Source organism: Canis lupus, chromosome 1, assembly GCF_003254725.2.
Source record: "Canis lupus dingo isolate Sandy chromosome 1, ASM325472v2, whole genome shotgun sequence".
Lineage (NCBI taxonomy): Eukaryota > Metazoa > Chordata > Mammalia > Carnivora > Canidae > Canis > Canis lupus.
This window is the reverse complement of record NC_064243.1, coordinates 116,632,774-116,655,000: the sequence shown is the minus strand read 5'-3', so window position 1 is coordinate 116,655,000 and position 22,227 is coordinate 116,632,774. Positions and strand designations below refer to the sequence as shown.

Here is a 22,227-nt window from a genome sequence, read left to right as displayed (position 1 = left end):
GCAGAGACATAGGCAGGAGGAGGAGAAGCAGGCTCCATGCAGGGAGCCTGATGTGGGACTTAATCCTGGGACTCCGGGATCACACCCTGAGCTGAAGGCAGATGGTCAACCACTGAGACACCCAGGTATCCCCTTTTCAATATATTTCAAAGTAAATAGAAGATATCAGTATTCTTCTCCCAAATGTCAGCATGTGTCACTAACTAGACTGCCTGGATATTTCATTATATAAATAATTTGAAATTTTTATATGTGATATGGTTTTGGTGGTTGTATTTTAGAAGTCTATGTTTTAGAAAGACATACTTAGGGGAGCCTGGCTGGCTTGGTTGGTGGAGCATGTGACTCTTGGTCTCAGGGTTATGAATTTGAGCCCCATGCTGTGGTATAGAGAATACTTTAAAAAATATTTTATTTATTTATTTGAGAGAGAGACAAGGATAGCATGAGCAGAGGGAGGGGCAGAGGGGGACAGAGGGAGAAGCAGACTTCCCACTGAGTAGGGAGCCGACCATGGGGCTTGACCCTAGGACCCTGAGATCATGTTCTGAGCTGAAGTCAGACACTTAACTGACTGATCCACCCAAGCGCCCCCCTAAAAAAAAAAAAAATCTTAAAAAAAAAACAGCCCCAACCCCCCCATACTTGATAATTTTTTGGTACGACATCCAGTGTATTAATCACTGCCAATAAACAAATTATCCCAGGGGATCCCTGGGTGGCTCAGCGGTTTGGTGCCTGCCTTTGGCCCAGGGCACGATCCTGGAGTCCCGGGATCAAGTCCCACGTCTGGCTCCCGGCATGGAGCCTGCTTCTCCCTCCTCCTGTGTCTCTGCCTCTCTCTCTCTCTCTCTCTCTCTCTGGCTATCATAAATAAATCAGTCTTTGAAAAAAAACAAAACAAAACAAAAAACAAATTATCCCAAAATGTAGCAGCTTCAAACAACATTTATTATCTTGCACAGATTTTGTGGATCAGGAATCTGGGGATGGTTTAGCCCAGCGACAGTCAACAACTCAGGGTAAAAGTGGGCAGGAAACCACCAGGATTTGCCCGTTGTGTGTGGGGCAGATACACTGATCCAGACAAACCTTCCAGGGTCGGGAACCAAGCTTTGATGTCATTCTGCTGCCATCTTGTGGCAGGCCTGGAACAATCAGTCACCCCTCCCACTGGTACCTTCCCATACTAATCCTGTTTGATAATGTTTTAGGGCTTACTTTTTATTTATTTATTTTAAAGATTGTTTATTTTAGACAGAAAGATAATGAGCAGGAGGGGTCAGAGGGAGAGGAAGAGAACCCTTAAGCCAACTCCTCACTGAGTGTGGAGCTGAACGGTGGGCTCCATCTCAGGACCCCAAGATCATGACCCCAGATGAAATCAAGAGGCCTATGCTCAACTGACTGAACCAACCAGGTGTCCTTAGGGCTTGATTTTTTTTTAAAGATTGTATTTATTTATTTTGAGAGAGAGCAAGCAGAGGAAGGGGCAGAAGGAGAGGGAGAGAATCTCAAGTAGACTGCACGCTAACCTTGCAGCCCGATGCCATGCTCAGTCTCACCACCCTGAGGTCATCACCTGAGCTGAAATCAAGAGTGGGAGGCTCGGGACATCTGCGTGGCTCAATGGTTGAGCATCTGCCTTTGGCTTGGGTTGTGATCCTGAAGTTTTGGGATCAAGTTCCACACCGGGCTCCCTACATGGAGCCTGCTTCTTCCTCTGCCTCTGTCTCTACCTCTCTCTCTCTGTGTCTCTCATGAATAAATAAATAAATCTTTAAAAAAAAAAAAAAGAGTGGGAGGCTCAACCAACTGAGGCAGCCAGGCCCCCCACCCAGGACTTTATTTTTAAAACTTTTAACTTGGGATGCTTGGGTGGCTCTGTGGTTGAGCATCTGCCTTCAGCTGGGGACGTGATCCTGGAGTTTCAAGATCGAGTCCCACATCGGGCCCCTGCAGGGAGCCTGCTTCTCTCTCTGCCTGTGTCTCTGCCTCTCTCTCTAGGTCTCTCATGAATAAATAAATCTTAAAAAAAAATAAAACTTTTAACTTGTGGTTTAGAATTCATAAGAGCGAATAGAGAGAGAAGTCTTATTCCTCTGAAGACTCTGAGTTCCTCTCCAGGGGAGCAATTCCATGTTATTTGTATTTTGTGTATCTTTCCAGGGAAATTTTATGTGTATATAAAACACAAAAACAAAATCCAACACCCCCAAAAAACACAACAATAACACCACCACCAAAGTGTACTCAGCCTTCCAGGTCATAAAAGAATAATTCATTCCTGAAATCAGCAGATTCATTCAACAGTATTGGTCTTGATTTGAACAAACAATATGCATATGTTTTGATCATATAAATATATTCATACATACTTATATATAAATATATTTTTACATAAAATATACAAATATAAAAATGTTTATAGAAATATACATGACTCAATGAGGAAATGTGAACAATGACTGGATATTTTATTGTTTTAACAAATTACTGTTAATTGTTTAGGTGTAATAGGGAGTTATCACTTAAAGATGCAATTTTAAGTATTTATGGCTGAAATGATATGATGCCTTGGTTTGATTTGAAACCCATCATGGGGCAAAAGTGAGTGGGAGTGTAGGTGAAGCAAGTTTGTTGAGGATGGGTCATAGAAATGGGGAAGGGGGGCAGCCTGGGTGGCTCAGCGGTTTCGTGCCTCCTTCAGCCCAGGGCGTGATCCTGGAGACCTGGGACTGAGTCCTGTCGGGTTCCCAGCATGGAGCCTCCTTCTCCCTCTGCCTGTGTCTCTGCCTCTCTCTCTCTCTGTCTCTCACGAATAAATAAATAAATAAAATGTTTTTTAAAAAAGGAGGTGGGGGGGCAGCCCGGGTGGCTCAGTGGTCTAGCGCCGCCTTCAGCCTAGGGCGCGATCCTAGAGACCCAGGATTGAGTCCCATGTCGGGCTCCCTGCATGGAGCTTGCTTCTCTGTCTGCCTGTGTCTCTGCCTCTCTCTCTGTGTGTGTCTTATGAATAAATAAATAAAATCTTAAAAAAAAAAAAAAGAAATGGGGAAGGGGTGTTCATTATTCTGTTTTCCCTACTTTTGTATATATTTGAAATTTTCCATGATTAAAAATTGAAATGTATTTCCTGAGCACCTACTGTGTGTTGGGCACTGTTCTAGGCACTGGCAAACAGCAGTCAAGAAAACAAAAATGAATTCCACATGTTCATGTAGCTTACATTCTGGTGGGATGATAATAGCTAACATTTATTGAGGACTTAACAAACACTAGACCCTGTAAACTTTTTGGAGTACATATCAGCACAGAAATACCCTACTCCTTATATTTCTTTATAAGGCGTATCGTATTCCAGTGCATGGATTTTCCACAGTTCATTTAACCAGTTTGCTAAAGTGAAATGGACAGACAGGACTTTAAACAATATTTGCTATTATATTTCATCCAAATCACCTTACAATTGTTTTTTCAGTATATTGCAATAATGCTCGTGATTACTTTTGTTTTGTCATAATTTCCTTTGGAGTCCTTGAATATATTTCACATGTTGAAACTTATAATTTTCCCCTGTACTTCCAATGCAATCCATTAAGAAAGCCAAGAGTAATGCCAATTTTGTTAAATAGCAGCTTTAAAAATATTGGCCAAATGAAATTACTTTTCAAGTAGGATATATGTGTCTCATTACTGAATTCAGTTTACCTACTTAGTATTGCTCCTCGTGACAATTAAACACATTCAGGATGGTAGCTCCAATATTTGAACAAAATACATTCTTTCAAAATTCAGCTCTTTGGGGTGCCTGGGTTGGTTGGTTGGCCCAGTCTTGATTTCAGCTCAGGTCATGATCTTGGGCTCCTGTGAACAAGCCCTGTGTTGGGTTCTGTGCTCCATGCTTGAGATTCTGTCCCTCTGCCCCTCCCCCTACTCATACTCTCTTTCAATAAAATCTTAAAAAAAAAATCAGTTCTGTGATGAGCTTTAACAATTCCTCTGCATTTTCAAAGCCATTTAATGAGATTCAGAAGAATCTCTTTGAGTGCGCAAACTTTGTTATATGAAGAATTGTTCCTACAATTCTTCCAACAATTTAATAGCTCCGCTGCATCTTCTGGTTATACTCATAGGTCCATCACATGTAATTCCTTTTACAAATTTGCCAGTTTAATGTATACTGATTAACAATGTCTTTTTCTAATCCTATTAGAATATTCGGTCTTGTGAATGTGAAGTTAAATTTAAATACAGTTAAACCTCCATGTAGTTATCTTGCCTGATATGTAACATTAGTGGAAAGTACTGTGCAGCGTGGAGTATTAGTGCTCTAAGGAAATAGATTATCAATTCCATGCCAGACTTAGTTGCCTAAAAAGAATTGTTTATATTCACAGGAATAGGGATGCTGGGTTGTTATCAAATAATAGCCTAGGTTTGATAAAATACAGTCTTATCACTGAGAGATAGGGTTTCTAACTTATCACAGTTGACTTATCCCTGAAAAATTACACACATCATTAACTATATTAGAATAGAATAAAAATATTGACTGATACCTTGCCATGCCAAATGCAAGTAAATACAATAAAAATAAGACTTCTTCATTAACACTCATATAGCACAATTATAATATTGAGTTGAGAACTTTGATCTTTTTCTTTCTCTGGAAAGATTAGAAAGCAGACTCTAAGAGGTCTGCATTCAGGGTGTTTGACAAGTAGTGCTACAGAATCAGCAGAATCTGTCAGGAGAATGTAGGCAGCTACATTCTGGTTGGGGGCAGAAGTCGGGCTGCAAAACAACAGCCACACGCTTTCGTCAACCCCACCAGGAGCACTGGAACTGGGATAGGATGGCCCTACTGAGCTGCCCATGGACAATAGGCTGAGCCTTTGTATCTTTACCCTTGGTAGAGGGTCATTGTTATAGGAAGGGCTAAATGGAAATTCCTGGAACTTCTATTCCATTCGAAGACAATAAATGGCAAATATTACTGCATCCTTGAAGGAATTGCAGAAAGTAATGATGCAGTTAATGACTTGAAAGAAAGAAAAAATAATAAAAAATAAAAATAAAGACTTGAAAGAGGCAGGGGTGATACCTATCACATCTTCATTTAATTCACCAGTTTGGCTGCACTGTTGTGTGTTCTTTTTAAATTCAATTTGCCAACATATAGTATAACACCCGGTGTTGCTCCCATCGAGTGCCCTCCTTAGTGCCCATCACCTAGTCACCCCTTCCCTTTTCCCCACCCACCTCCCCTTCCGTAACCCTTTGTTTCCCAGAGTTAGGAGTCTCTCGTGGTTTGTCTTCCTCTTTAGTTTTTCCCCACTCAGTTTCCCTCCTTTCCCTTATAGTCTCTTTCACTATTTCTTATATTCCTGGTATGAGTGAAACCATATGATGATTGTCCTTCTTCAGTTGACTTATTTCACTCAGCAATATACCCTCCAGTTCCATCCATGTCGAAGCAAATGGTAGGTATGCACTAAACCTAACCTGATGGTGGCTCCAATTGCAGCTCCTGTCCTACATGTAGTATTTCTACTAGAAAAACAAAACAAAACAAAAACAAAACTCAACATATCCCCAGGTACTTGGACTGCAGCCACTGACCTGGCTAATGACTATTCTCTATACCAATTTGGAAGAACTACTAGAAGCGATTTTCTTTTACCTGTATACCTTTACAGTGTTGCCTCAGGGTTATGTCAGCTCTCCTGTTCTTTGACACAAAACAATTTGCAGAAATCTTGATCATCTTGACATTCCACAAAAGATCATCCTGGTGCATTACATTGGTGACATTCTGCTGACTGGATCTGAGAAGCAGGAAGTGGGAAGGGCTTTACATACCTCAGTAAAACATATGCATAAGAGGATAAGAGACAAAGTCCCTGAAATTCAGGGGCCGGAACTTCAGTGAAATGTCTTCAGTTTAGTGGTCTGGAGGATGTTGATATATCTCCTTCAAAGTACACTGCCTACTATGAACAAAGAGACACAAAGTTTGGTAGCCCTCTTTGGATTGTGAGGCAACATAGATGACATTTGAATGTGCTACTACAGCCCATCCTACAGAGTCACACTTAAGACTGCAAGTTTCTAGTGGGGATCAGAACAAGAGAAGGCTCTGTAGAACATTTAGGCTGCAGAACAAGTCATTCAACCACTTGGCCTTATGATCCAGCAGATCGAAAAGTACTTGAGTGGTTATATCCCCAAAATGGGGATGCTGTATGGAGGCTCTAGTAAGCACCAACAGGAGAATCACAAATCAGACCTCTAGAATTTTGGAGCAAATATATGTCATCTTCTGCAGCTAACCGTTCTCCTTTTGAGAAACTGCTTTTGTCTTGTTACTGGGCTTTTGTAGAGACTGAAACTCTAACTATGGGACATGAAGTGACCATTCAGCCTGAGCTTTCCATCATAAGCTGTATGTTGTCTGACCCATTTGGCCATAAGGTTGGGTGTAAGCAGCAGCAATCTATCATCAGATAAGAATGGTACATAAGAGACCAAACTTGGGCACGTCCAAAAAGTACCAATGAGTTGCACAAACAGGTGGCTCAGATCCATATGGCACCAACTCCTATGGCATTGACTCCTCCATGCCTATGGTCACATGGAATGTTCCTTACAATGGGTTGACTGAGAAAGTAAAAGTTCGAACCTGGAAAACAGACCAGTCTGCATGATATACTGGTCCTGCCTGAAAAGTTGATAGCTATGGCATTATAAGCCTACTCAAAGGGACAGTGGTGAAGAATGATTCCTTTCAGTGGGTAGGACTTTGAACATAGTTGTGGTTTTTCTTATTTGTCTGGCTTAGAGAGATAGGCAGAAGAATGAATCTGCATAGTTTTGTGGGCAGTTGCTAGTGTTGGTCAGGGACTTGGAAGTAATAATATTGGAAAATTGGTGACAAGGAATTCTGGAGAAGAGGCATATGGCTTGAGCTCTCTGATGAGCACAGGCTGTCAAGGAGGACTTCCATATGAATGCCCACTAAAGAACATCCACTGCAGAGGAGATTCTTAATAATCAGGTAGACAAAAATGACACATTCTGTGGATGTTTTTCAGCTTTCTTCCCCAGCCATCCAGTGCTTTCTTAATAGGCCCATTAACAAAGTGGTTGATCATGGTGGCATGGATGGAAGTAATACATGGGTTCAATAATGTGGACTTGCCCTCACCAAGGCTGACCTGGTTAATACTAACTACTTAACTGCTAAATGCTTAGTCTGCCAACAGAGGACACCAACATAGTGTCCCTGATAAGGAGTCTTCCCTGTAGGGACCACCAAGTTGGTGGCAAATTGGATGAGCAGAGGTTTATCCTGAGGGGAATAGACACATTCTGGAAAAGGACTTGCCTTTTAAAAGCCCATAATGCTTGTGCTGGTGCCATTATAGGTGGACTCGCAGAATGCCTTAATCAGTGGCACCTGGGTAGTTCAGTTGGTTAAGCGTCTGCCTTTGGCTCAGGGCATGATCCCAGGGTCCTGAGATCTAGCTCCACGTCGGGTTTTCTGCTCAGTTGGGAGTCTGCTTCTCCCACTCACTCTGCCCCTCCCCCCTGCTTGTGCTGTCCCTCACATACATAAATAAAATCTTAAAAAAAAAAAAAAGCCTTATTTACCATCATGGCATTCTTTACAGCATTGAATGTGATTAAGGAAGTAATTTCACAGCAAAGGAAGTGTAGTAATAGTCTCATGCCCATGGAATTACTTGTCTAAATACACACTATCATCTGGCATCAGCTAGCCTAATTGAAAGTTGGAATAACTTACTGAAGACTCAGTTACGGTGCCAGCTGGGAGTCAACAACCTGGAGAGGTTGAGTTCTGTTTTTATAAGATTCAGTGTATGTTTTGACTCAGAGACCAACATATGGTGCTGTCTTCCCCATGGCCAAATACAGGAACCTGGGAATGAAGGAGTGAAAGTGGGAGTGGCCCCTCTCATTGTTATACCCAATAACTGGCAGAATTTTTCCTTACTTTCCTGGAAACTTTGAACTCTGCTGATTTGAAGATCTTTGTCCCCAGAGAGAACGCTTCCACCGGGGACATATGAGGACAGAAAGGAGGAAGTTGACCAAGTAAACAGATGACCTTGACATTCTATCTTAGGAAGCTGAAGATCTTTCCTGTCAGGCAAACAATTACAAAGTCATGATTAATTTTTACACTGAACATTATCTACATAAATGGACTCTAAAATGTTCCTTTATTTTCTAAACATGATCTATTATGTTCATCAACAGTAAAGCAGTTCCTGTCTTTACTTTGGGTACCCAAAGCTAGATCATTATTCTGTACCTCAATGTTTAGTTATTTTTGTGGCTGCAGAGCATCCTTCTCTCTCATTTCAGATGAGATCACAGTGACCTCGTACTCCCACTCTATCGCATCACAGGAAATAGCGTGCTGTGAGGATGAGGTGCAGCGACTTGGATACTTCCAGTGGAAGGGCTAAGAGACAGAGCTAGTGAGCCCAGGTCCAAGATTAAGGGGTCAAGGGGGACTTTGTGCTAAATTAGGGAGCTTGGCCTCTCTTCCTTAAGTGAGGAAAGACTATGGATGTCATGTGCTATTATAGTTATTTATTTATTCATTTATTTTTAATTTTTAAAAAAGATTTATTTATTTGAGAGAGGGGGATGCCTGCGTGTCTCAGTGATTAAGCATCTGCCTTTGGCTCAGGGAGTGATTACAGGGTTCTGGAACTGAGTCCCACATCGGGCTCCCCATGGGGAGCCTGTTTCTCCCTCTGCTTATATCTCTGTCTCTCTCTCTGTGTCTCTCATGAATAAATAAAATCTTTATTTGAGAGAGAGAGACAGAGACAGGGAGAGAGAGCACAAGGCCAGAGGAGAGGGAGAAGCAGGCTCCCCACTGAGCAGGGAGCCCAACATGGGGCTCATAACCTGAGCCAAGGCAGAAGCCCAACTAACTGAGCCACCCAGGTGCCCAGACATGCTTTTATTTAATTTTAGACCCAGCTCTTTGGTGGCAGATAAGAGAGGATGAGGGCTGAATTAAGGCAATTATAAAAAATTGTAATAATAATCAAATATAAATATTGATTATACTGCATATTCAGCATAGTAATTATAAATAGTAACGATGTTATTAATAAGAAACATGCATAATTAATTAAAATAATTATTACATAACGTGGTAATGATAATAAATAGTGATAACTGTCCTTGCACCTCCCTCACATTCTCAATCTCCTTTACCTTGCCCTTTTTTTTTTTACCTTAGGACACACCTTCCAACACACTGCAAAATCTACTATGTGTCTCTCTTTCCCTGTTGGAATACAACCTCCATGAAGGTGGGGCTTTCTGTCTGTTCTATTTACCACTGTATCCTCAGCGCCTAGAATAGTGCCTGGTGCATAGCAGTAGTTGCTCAATAAATAGTGAATTGAGTTGAACCAAAAGGGAATGTACTCAACTTTTACTATGTTTCAGGCATGTCCTAGGCATGTATTATTTACATCATTACAACAAAACACTGCCTAGTTACAAACTATGAAACTAGTTCAAAGTCACAGAGTAAGTAGCAGCCCTTGGATATGAACCCAAGAATTCTGGCTGTAGGGTCTATTATTCTAGAGCACCTCTTAATAAAATCTTTAAAAAAAAATAAAATAAAGTACCTCTTTAAGGTACTCAGGAAAGGAATGTGTGTGTTCCAGATATGTCCTAGTGGAAAAGCAAACTAGATTTCAGAATTACCAGGCAGAGGGAGGCCAAGAATGGTCCCTGGGTACCTGGGGAACCGAGTGGGCAGTGGAGGTTGTTCACTGAGAGGGAGGACAGTTAGAGGAAATTAATTATGGGACTATGAATGGCTCAGTTCAGGTATGCCTGCAATTACTTAAGTAACTTTGAGTGGTTACATAATTTCAAACTTTCCCTTCTGATTTTAGGTTTTCCATGTCCTGGAAACACTGCTAGGTACACCTTCACATTTAAGTGTTTGTAATAACTCCACGAGCTCCAAGCTGAAGCTTAGTGGGGCTAGGCTATCCTCATCTCACTAGTGATAGAATCCAGACCTGATTCTAAAGCTCCTATTTTATTTTTTTTTTTTTTTTTTTTTTTTTTTTTTTTTTTAAACTTTTATTTATTTATGATAGGCACACAGTGAGAGAGAGAGAGGCAGAGACACAGGCAGAGGGAGAAGCAGGCTCCATGCACCGGGAGCCCGACGTGGGATTCGATCCCAGGTCTCCAGGACCGCGCCCTGGGCCAAAGGCAGGCGCCAAACCGCTGCGCCACCCAAGGATCCCTAAAGCTCCTATTTTAAATGTGGAAGATAAGGTACAAGAAGTCTTAGCTGACAGTCTGTTTCTGGCTTGAGAGACCAAGCACACTATTTTTAAACTTTAAATACATCGTTACACAAGATGTATTAGAAATATGGAAGGAAAAGAGGATTTTGGAGCTATATTGTAAAGTGGCGTTATAAATCTGGTTTTAAACATTACACTTGAGCAAGCTGTTGCATCATTAATGTTTCTCATGAATCTAACAAGGGTGAACTATCAAACTTTATTTCCAAAATTAAAATATGTGAGTTCTTTGGAATGACTTATGAAATTCTCTTTCAGCTAGAATTTAAGGTGTAGTGACTTCTAAGTGTGGAATTTCATGTCTCTATCTATCTAAAAAGATTTCTTTCTTGGTAAAGGGAAAGTTTCCCACCTCCATCTTCTCCCCACAAAGATGTTCTATCATTTTCCTAACTTATTAACTCAAATTTACTACCTGTTATTTTCTATTATTTATTCAACAAATACCTAACTGCCTCCTAGGAGCAAAATAGCAGATACAATTCTTAACACATCAAGGATTTAGAATTATGCTAAGATGTGTACCAATTCAGTCAATTTTTTAAAATACAAAATAACAAAGCAACCTTCACATTTCACAATTGTGCCTGAAATTTTCCTTTTTTGAAAAGAAGAGAGAAAACTTTTGGGTAAGAATGTTGTTCATAGGAAAACCTTTCCCTAAATTCCTGATTCTCCTAATACACATAAAACAACTGTCTCTGCAATCACATTGAGAATTGTGTCAACTTAAACTAAATTTAGTAGAAAATTTTATAGTCCTCCCTATTAATTAATAGATTATATATTTCTACTGACATATATGATTTTTAAATTCACTTTTAGAAATAACTACTGAAATATTCAGAGATACAATCATATGACCTAAGTTCTGCTTTCAAAAGAATCTGGAAAGAAAAAAAAAGAATCCAATGAAAGAGGAAGCAGGTGTGGATATAGATAAGTAACACTTGCCATTGCTTGACAGTTTTTATAGCAGGGTGATGAGAATTATGAGAGTTCACTGTACTTTCTACTTTTGTGCCTGTTTGAAGTTTTCCATAATAAAGTATTAAATTTTTAAAAAGATGTACTTATTTTAGAGAGAGAGACAGAGTGTGTGCAAGTAGGGGGAGAGGCAGAGGGAGGGGGAGAGAGAATACTCAAGTAGACACACTGATGAGCACAGAGGCTGCCATGGGGCTCAATCCCAGGACCCTGAGATCATGACCTGAGCTAAAATCAAGAGCCAGATACTTAATTGACTGAGCCATCCAGGCACCCCATAAAGTATGTTTTTTTTTTTTTTTTATTCATGAGAGACACAGAGAGGCAGAGATATAGGTGGAGGGAGAAGCAGGCTCCCTGTAGGGAGCCCAATTTGGGATTCGATCTGAGGACCCCAGGGTCAGGCCCTGAGCCGAAGGCAGAGGCTCAACCGCTGAGTCACCCAGGCATCCCTAAAGTATGAATTCTTCAAAGCCTAGGGACACCCGGGTGGCTCACTGGCTGAGCCTCTGCTTTTGGCTCAGGGCGTGATCCTGGAGTCCCAGGATCGAGTCCCGCATTGGGCTCCCTGCTTGGAGTCTGCCTTTCTCTGTTTGTCTCTCATGAATAAATAAATTAAATCTTTAAAAACAAAACCAAAAGTTAGACACTAGGAGGAAATACGCAAGAATGATAATATGCATGTTTGAGTGAAGATACTAAAAATGTTTTCTCCTTATAGTTTTCTGTACTCTGTATTCTAGTTGAGCATTTTCACTTTTTGTATGTAAAAACAAAAAAAAATTTTTTTAAAAGAGATTCTTACTAAGTTCTTTCATGCCTTTGTTCCTAGCCTTGCCGCTTTCTGTATTAGGACCATGTATTTCATGGATTACCTGAACAAACACGGATTTTTCCTTTTCATGGTCTCACATCTGTAAAGCTGTATATATACATGAAACTGCCATATCTTGATCTTGCCTTTGTAATTTAGGGTTCTCCACTTATGAGGCCTTCGACAAGCTACTTAATCTCTTTGACTCTCTATTCATCTTTTTTTTTTTTTTAAAGATTTTATTTATTCATGAGAGACATACAGAGAGAGGCAGAGATATAAGCAGAGGGAGAAGCAAACTCCTCTCAGGGAGTCCGATGTGGGACTTGATCCTTGGACTCTGGGGATCACACCATGAGCCGAAGGCAGACGCTCAACCTCTGAGCCACCCAGGTGTCCCTCAATTTATCTTTTAAAGTAGAAAAAAATAAGCCAAACCAGAGACATACATGATAATGTATGCAAATAACAAGACAGGGAACACTTGAATTCCAAATACTGTGCTAGGAACTTTATACACATTTATTCCTCTAAAAAATAGCTCTTTTAAGTAAGAAAAATATGACTAGCACAATATTAGTTAGCAAAGGATACGAACATACAATTAATTTATTCAAGTAACAAATAAATATTCATTCAGCAGCTACTATGTTTTAGGCACCAAACTAAAAGCAATACTAATGGTCAATAAGCATGTGGACAAATGGTCATCTATCTTAATCATAGTCAAAGGAATGCAAGTGAAAACAAAAGTAACTTTTCCATTTTTCACTCATCAAATAGTCTACATTTAAAATAAATTTTTTTCTCCAGGATTACATGAATGTAGTGTTTTGGGATCTCTTCTACCATGTGGGCTGATGGATTTATGATCTTCGTAAAGGGACTTAAGCAATGCGTATAAAAAACCTATCTAAAAAATGTCCAACCAGAGAATGAAGCACTCCTAATCATTTGTGGTTTCTATATACTATTTGAGAATGTACCAAAATATCATAAAAAAGATGACTCCTTGGAAAATGGCTACTTCAAGATGGGAGGTAGGAAATGAGCAAGGCGAGCCCTGAACATCTTGTAGCAGACAGCAAGCAAGTGATCAAAGACTAATGGTGTCATATCAAAAGGACAGGGGAGACAGTTGGAAGAGGCTCCGTGTCTGAAACATGGAACAATTTTGGTATCAAGGAGAGTACAACCAGATTGTATTTAAATATATTAAGTATGCTACATACCCCCAATATACTCCTAAACTCATAAGTTATTATGGCAGAATGCAAGGCAACCAACTCATTATTTTGAAAACTAATATAGAGAAAGAAAGAAGCATTTATCCTGCCTTTCCTTACTGTAACATGGATAACCAAATGGTAGTTAAAGGGAAGTTTTTCTTCATAAAAATATTCTGGCTAATAAAGGAAGGTATAATTTGTAATCCTTAATGGATTAATAGATCAACCAAACAATAGTTGCTTACATCATAAAAAGACACCTAAATGTTGTGTCTCAATATTTCAGCAAAAAAACCAAAACCAAAAACAAAAACTCTCAATCTGATAAAGCCTCTAGATACCAAACTATCAATTTATAGGCAATACGAAGGATAGAGAAGTATGTTAAATGATGTCATGGGATGCAGTCAGCAAAAACCAGGCTCTGACAAACTCTACAAGGCAAACAATCTAGTTTCTTCAGAAAATAAATTACTAGGGTAAAAAAAGGATGAGGAAGAATGACTGCATAGATTGAGACTTCAGAGATGTAATAACTGCAATTTGTGGACATAATTTGGATCTCAATGAACTTTTTAAAAAAATCAACATTTATCAAACAATTAGAAATTGAAAGACTGATTATCGGATTTGTAATGACAGTATTGTCTCTTTTTTTGTTTTGTTTTTTAAGAAGACTCCACATCAGCATAGAACCCAACACAGGGCCTAAACCTACGACCTTGAGATCAAGACCAGAGCTGCCATCAAGAGTTGGACACCTAACCAACTGAGCCACTCAGGTGCCCTGCCATTTTCTTTTTTAAAGGATTGAAAATATTTTCTCAAATTGTGATATATTTTAGAGATACAAAATATTTATGGATGAAATTATGTAGCTGGGATTTACTTCAAAGCTGATATGAGCGTGGGGGAATGGCTGGGAATACAGATAAAACAAGAATGGCCATGAGCTGATAATTACTCTAGCTGGTGATGGGGGTACTAGGGGTATATTATAAGATTTTATGTGAACAGAAAGTTTCAGAACCGTATATTCATTTTGACTTAGCACTTCCTTTTCAGGAATTTACCTTAAAGAGATATCACACATATACAAAATAATTTATATGCAAGGATATTTATTATAGGATAATGAAAGCAAAGAATAATGAAAAAAACTAAATAGACAGGATAAATTATGAAACACATACTATGCAGCTGTTAAGGAAGCATAAGGCAACTATTTATGTATTGATATCCAATTTCAAGGTATAAGGATAAGCAAAAATAGCAAGTATAGAAATTTGCTACCATTTATGTAAAAAACTTTTATAAACAGTGTTATGTGCATATCTACACTTAGGCAACCATAAAAATCAGGAAGTATATACAAGAACTTGATATACTGATAGGGACATAGAGTACAGGGTGGGAAGGGGCAGAGATAGTGTGGAGATTGACTTGTGTCTGTCTATCAAATCATAGCTTTAAAATATTTGTCCTGTGCATGTGTTTTAATTATTCAGAGTGAGTTTTTATTTATTTTTAAATATTTTATTTATTCATGAGAGACACAAAGAGAGACAGAGGCAGAGACATAGGCAGAGGGAGAAGCAGGCTCCCTGCAAGGAGCCTGATGCGGGACTCAATCCCAGATCATGGGATCAGGACCTGAGCCAAAGGCAGACGCCCAATCACTGAGCCATTGAGGCGTCCCTCAGAGTGAGTTTTTAGCGTCATAGCTTCAGTGTCATCCTAATCATTAAACCACTTAAGAATGACACACAGAATACTACTTTCTAATCCGGTGTAGGCAGTGACACATGCAGAAAATACAGGTGTCCTAGCGAACACTCAGGATTACTGAGAAGATGGATGGCCTGGGGACACAACAGGCCCTCTACCTCAGACACTTGCCTGGACTGAGGGGATGCTTCTTGACACTCACAAGCTCTGATCGAGGTATCAATGGGGTTGGATCAGGGCTCTTTTTCCCATCATTGTCATCTGGAGTTATATCAAAATTCTGAAAATGCAATTAATCCACAACAGGTGAAATTCTAGATATTACATTTAAAATGAGCTTCGAACTTTAAAGAGACAGGATTCAATTAGCGGGGATTTTATTCATATTTAGTTTCACAAATGGTAATCATCTATAATTTGTTTCTTGGAGCCATTCTTATTGAATTTTTTTAAATCATAATTTTATTTAGCCTTGAAAATAAACTGGCAAGCTTCTCTCAGGGATTATCTATCTGTTCCTTAAAGTATCAGTAGATTAAACAGTTTTCTTTAAAGAGGCAGACTGACTTTTTATAGCCTTCTCCAATCATTGATTTATTCAGGTATTCCATATCTTCTTGAACTTTGATATTTTTATAAAAATCCTCCTTAAATTTCCAAATATATTAAAGTCATGCATAGTAGCTATTTAAAAGAAATATCTACCCCTTCCTTATTCGTAATGCTAAATGTTTTTTTTTCCTAGATCAAGGTTGCCAATTGTCCATCTTATATTGCTAAATAAACAACCTTCATATTAAGCCTACTGTTGTTTTCTATTTTATTATTTTTTGTTTTTAATTATTGTTCTTCCTGTTGATTTGGGTTTATGTGGTAATTGTCCTCTAATTTTTAGAGTTGACCATTCATTCAATGTGCTTAGTATGTAACCGGCAATGCGTAGGAGCTGGAGATCCACATTTGGAGAACAAAAGCCCCCATCTTCAATCCTTAGCTTGACAGGAACATGGCTTTGGCTATACTGAACTGGTTTTGATGTGTAGAATTTTTTTTTATTGCTTTTTAAGTTATATTTGAAGGTCGCTTTAGATTTCTAAATGGGTAGATTTCTTTTGGCTACTCTTCTGTTAATTTCTAATCTTGTGACTTTCTAGCTTTAAATATCATGAAGACCTCATGATAATTATATGTGACTATGGTTTCTAGAATGAAGTTTTATAATAAGTGGTTATGAAGGCTTTTTTGATATTTGATGCATTCATAAGGCCCTCTTCTCACAGGAACTCAACATAAATACTGTTATTAAGAATGGTAACTAAAATTTATTGAACACAGGCTTTATATAAAATATCTGATAGTCATCAGGAAAACTCTATTAGGTAAGTAAAATGGTCACTGCTTAAAAATAAATTGAGGAACAGGAAGACTGTATTATTTGTCTAATGCTCTACAGTCAGTAACTGGTAGAATTGAGATAATGTTAAGTAAGATGTAGGTCATGGTAAAAGGCACATTCACAAAATATCTTAATAAGGTCATTTTCTATTAGGAATTCTCAGAAGTTTAACACATTTTGAGTGGTAATAAAAAGGTTTTCCATATTCATATTAATATTTTTTTTCGGCATAAGTTTTCTGATGCTTAGTAAGTAGTGAGTGTGAGGCAAAAAGAATTCCCACATTTATTGAATTTTCTTCTGGTATGAGTTATCTGATATTCCATAATGGAAGTGACAAGTGAAGGTTTTCACATTAATTACATTACATATACATTATCTAATACTGAGTCAGGTGTGAACTCCATGTAAAGGCTCCTATACCCCTAACATTCAAGGCTTTTTAACCGGTGTGAATTCTGTAGTGTTCGATGAGCTGTGAGCCAAGAATAAAGGCCTGCCCACATTCTCTACATTCGTATGGTTTGATCCCAGGATGAATTCTCTGATGTTCAGTAAGTTGTGAACTACGAATAAAGGCCATTCCACATTCCCTACATTGATAGGGTTTCTCACAAGTATGAATTCGCTGATGATGAGTCAGTTGTGAAACACGAATAAAGGCTTTCCCACATTCCTTACATTCATAGGGTTTGTCACCTGTATGAATCCTTTGATGTTGAATAAGGTATGAACTACGACTAAATGCCTTCCCACAGTCCTTACATTCATAAGGTCTGTCACCTGTATGAACTCTCTGATGTCGTGTAAGCTGTGCGTGTTGTCTAAAGGCCTTCCCACATTCCTTACATTCATAGGGTTTCTCCCCAGAATGAATTCTTTGATGTCGAGTAACTTCTGAACTATGAATGAAGCCCTTCCCACATTCCTTACACTCATAGGGTTTCTCACCAGTATGAATCCTCTGGTGGACAGTAAGCTGTGAATGCTGTCTAAAGGCTTTCCCACAGTCTTTACACTGATAGGGTCTAGCACCTGTATGAATTCTCCGATGAACAGTAAGTTGTGAGCCACGAATAAAAGCCTTCCCACAGTCTTTACATACATAGGGTTTCTCACCTGTGTGAGTTCTTTGATGCAGAATAAGTTGTGAATGCTGTCTAAAGGTCTTCCCACATTCTTTACACTCATAGGGTTTGACACCAGTATGAAGTCTTTGATGCAGAATAAGTTCTGAAGTACGGCCAAAGGCCTTCCCACATTCCTTACAGTCATAAGGCTTCTCACCTGTATGAATTCTCTGATGCTGAACAAGGTGTGAGGCACGACTAAAGGCCTTCCCACATTCCTTACATTCAAAGGGTTTTTCACCAGTATGAGTTTTCTGATGCTGAATCAGGTGTGAGCCACGGCTAAATGCTTTCCCACATTCATTACATTCAATCAGTTTCTCACCAATCTCATTGTTCTGATGTAAAGTGAGAGATGTATGCTCAAAAGTGGGAATGTTTTCATACGTGACTTTTACTTGCTTGAAACAGCATTCCTGAGTTACTCGTTGTCTTTCAAATTGGCCTTTGTATTCCCAGTCATCTCTTAAACCGGAGCCATCAAAATCACAGCGTTTAAGGCTTTCTACTATCTCCCAATTGAATGACTCTACTTCAGAAATATCTTTTTGTGGAAATTTCTCACATCTGGACTCCAGCTCTGAAAAAGAAAAAAGAAATACAAGCAGTTTTATTCTTTTAAGAGAAATAAAAAATTCTATAGCAGACTAGAGAGACAAAATGAAAATCACCTTAAAAATTGAATGGCTTAAAAAAAAAGTGAATGGCTTATTTAAGTCTCAAATGTTGCTGTGCAATTTCTTTTTATTTATTTATTTATTTTTTTTATTTATGATAGTCACAGAGAGAGAGAGAGGGGCACAGACACAGGCAGAGGGAGAAGCAGGCTCCATGCACCGGGAGCCCGATGTGGGATTCGATCCCGGGTCTCTGGGATTGCGCCCTGGGCCAAAGGCAGGCGCCAAACCGCTGTGCCACCCAGGGATCCCTCTTTTTTTTTTTTTTTTTTAAAGATTTATTCATTTATGATAGACAGAGAGAGAGAGGCAGAGACACAGGAGGAGGGAGAAGCAGGCTCCATGCTGGGAGCCCGACGCGGGACTCGATCCCGGGACTCCAGGATCACGCCCTGGGCCAAAGGCAGACGCCAAACCGCTGAGCCACCCAGGGATCCCTGCTGTGCAATTTCTAAAGAGTACATGAAAGCACAAATATGATGAGAGCTCATATGGTGCCAGAAAGGAGCAAGAAAAGAAAAGAAACTAAGCTGGGGTTTCTCAATTTTTATAAAGATTAGAATCATCCGAGAAGACTGTTAATAATATAAATGTCTAGGGATCCCTGGGTGGTGCAGCGGTTTGGTGCCTGCCTTTGGCTCAGGGCGCGATCCTGGAGATCCAGGATCGAATCCCACGTCGGGCTTCCAGTGCATGGAGCCTGCTTCTCCCTCTGCCTGTGTCTCTGCCTCTCTCTCTCTCTGTGACTATCATTAAATAAATAAATAAATAAATAAATAAATAAATAAATAAATAAATAAATGTCTAAGACCACCCTAGACTGAATCAAAATCTAAGGAGTAGGGACAAGGTTGCTTGTCCAAGGTATGCTTGTTCTGCATATGCTTGCCTGTATATACATATCTATATACACTTAGATATATATATTAAATACATATATATTTCTTTCTTTTTTTTTAAAAATTTTTTTTCATTTATTTATGATAGTCACACAGAGAGAGAGAGAGAGGCAGAGACATAGGCAGAGGGAGAAGCAGGCTCCATGCACCGGGAGCCCGACGTGGGATTCGATCCCAGGTCTCCAGGATTGCGCCCTGGGCCGAAGGCAGGCGCTAAACCGCTGCGCCACCCAGGGATCCCCATATATATTTCAATTGAGATAAAATTCATAAAATACAAATCCCCTCCATTTTAAAGACTACAATTTAATAGTTTGTGATACTTCCTAATGTCATGCAACTATTACCACTATCTAGTTCTAGAACATTCTTATCACTCCAAATAGAAACCTTGTGCCCATTAATGAGTCATTCATCACTCTCCATTCCCTCTATCCCCCACCAATCACTAATGGCGGAGAACCATTAACTCTGTCTCTATAAATTTGCCAGTTTCTGGGCACTTCATATAAACAAAGCATCTATTTTTTTTTAAAGATTTATTAATGTTAGAGAGAAAGAGACAGAGAGACAAAATGGAAGGGGCAGAAGGAGAGAATCTCAAAATAGCTGCTCCACTGAGTGCAGAGCCCAATATGGGGCTGGATCCCATGACCCTGATATCATGACCTGAGCCAAAACCAAGAGTTGGACTGAGCCACCCAGGCGCCCCAGCATTTATGTTCTTAAACACTTTCCAGCACATGATGCTAATGCCAATAAAAATGAAAATCCCTGCTTAAAATTTTTCCTAGCCTCATTGCACTTCCAAATTCACTGGAAAAATTCCAATAAATTCCAAAGTCATTGCCATGGTTCATAGGCTCTTGGCAAAGCGAGTCCCTGCCTATCTTTGTTGTTATTCTCTTTTAACCAAGGACAATGCATATTCATATTGAACACTCTCTCCTTTGCTCCTTGTGTATTAAGCCACAAGCTTTCTAAAATAAATGCAGGTCTTTTCCATCCTAGATCTCTCATCAAGGTCTTCCATCTGTCCTGGGCTCTTTGTATGACTGCTTGCTTTTTTTTTTTTTTTTTTTTTTATGACTGCTTTTCTCATCCTTCAAGTCTCAGATTAAAACTCACATTTTTGGAAAAGATTTCAGCCTGATTCTTTTTTTTTTTTTAATTTTTATTTATTTATGATAGTCACACAGAGAGAGAGAGGCAGAGACATAGGCAGAGGGAGAAGCAGGCTCCATGCAGGGAGCCCGACGTGGGACTCGATCCCGGGTCTCTAGGATTGTGCCCTGGGCCAAAGGCAGGCACTAAACCGCTGCGCCATCCAGGGATCCCAGCCTGATCCATCTCTTGCACCTGGTCTTCATAACACTTTTTATCAGTTGTAATTAGATTTTCATCTAGTTATTCATCTGTTGACCTTTTGTCAACAAAAGACTTCTCCTAAGTCTCCCGAAAGGTAGAAATACAGCCTTTCTTTCTTTCCTTTTTTTTTTTTTAAAAGGCTCCATGCCCAGCGTGAAGCCCAATGCAGGGCTCGAACTCACAACCATGAGATCAAGACCTCAGCTGAAATCAAGAGTTGACACTCAAAAAAAAAAAAAAAAAGAGTTGACACTTAACTGACAGCCATCCAGGCATCCCAAAAATATGCCCTTTCTTCCTAGCTATTATAACCAAACCCTAGAATATAAAAAAAAATTTAATAATGGGTTGTTTGATGAATAAATATTGGATCCTAGAAACAGACCAATAGAGCACAAAAGGCCAGGATAGGACTGAAGTTTATATGGAAATTGAATTTATTATAAAGGTGGTATTTCAAAGGAAAAAAGAATAATTTTTGTAAGAAATAATGTTGGGGCAACTGGATACTCATTTGGAAAACGATAAAAATGTAACCATATATTACGGCACTACATACCAGAATAAACTCCAAATAGTTTTAACATTAAGAGAAAATAGAAACCATACAAATACTAGGAGAAAGCCACCCACGGATCCCTGGAGACATTTCTCCAAAGAAGAGATACAGATGGCCAACAAATACATGAAAAGATGCTCAAAATCACTTATCGTTAGGGAAATGCAAATCAAAACTACAATGAGATATCACCTCACACCTGTCAGAATGGCTAAAATAAGAAACACAAGAAACAACAAATATTAGCAAGGATGAGAAGGAAAGGGAACCTTGTGCACTGTTGGTGAGAATACACATTGGTGTAGCCCTTGTGGGGTTGGAGTATGGAAGTTCCTCAAAAAATTAAAAGTGGGGCAGCCCAGGTGGCTCAGCAGCTTAGCGCCGCCTTCAGCCCAGGGTGTGATCCCGGAGACCAGGGATAGAGTCCCACATTGGGCTCCCTGCATGGAGCCTGCTTCTCCCTGTGCCTGTGTCTCTGCCTCTCTCTCTCTCTCATGAATAAATAAATAAAATCTTTAAAAAGAACTCTTTAAAAAAATAAAAAATGTGATTACTCTATGATCCAGGAATCACACTACTGGGTACTTACCCCCAAAACACAAAAATACTAATTCAAAGGGATACATGCACCCTTACATTATTGTAGCATTATTTAGCCAAACTATGGAAGCAACCTAAGTTTCCATTGATAGGTGAATGGATAAATAAGGTATGGTACATATGCACATGGAATATTCAGCCATAAACAAGAATAAAATCTTGGTGTCTGCAACAACATGGATGGAGCTGGAGAATATAATGCTAAGTGAAATAAGTAAGTCAGAGACAAATACTGTATGATCTTGATCTCACTCATGTGTAATTTAAGAAAACAAATGAGCAAAAGAAAAAAAGGGAGAGACAAACTAAGAAACCGACTCTTAATTACAGAGAACAAACTAATGGTTACCAGATGGTGAGGTAGGTGGAGGGATGGGAGAAATAGGGAATGGGGATTAAAGAGTACACTTACCGTGATGGGAAAAAGAAATAAAATGATTTTTTTAAAAGTG

The 22,227-nt window shown here is 39.3% G+C and overlaps 1 protein-coding gene across 11 annotated transcripts in view; it reads right to left on the bottom strand.

Annotated features, from left to right (window-relative positions):
* Nucleotides 1-14,522: 14,522 nt before the first annotated feature.
* ZNF565 (zinc finger protein 565) overlaps nt 14,523-22,227 on the bottom strand; it is a 34,845-nt gene continuing 27,140 nt past the window's right edge. For all 11 annotated transcript variants that reach the window (XM_025421678.3, XM_025421674.3, XM_049110316.1 and 8 more), the window contains one exon: nt 14,523-18,252. In XM_025421678.3, the coding sequence (XP_025277463.1) occupies nt 16,985-18,252 (1,268 nt within the window). In that variant the 3' untranslated portion in view covers nt 14,523-16,984. The remainder of the gene's footprint in view (nt 18,253-22,227) is intronic.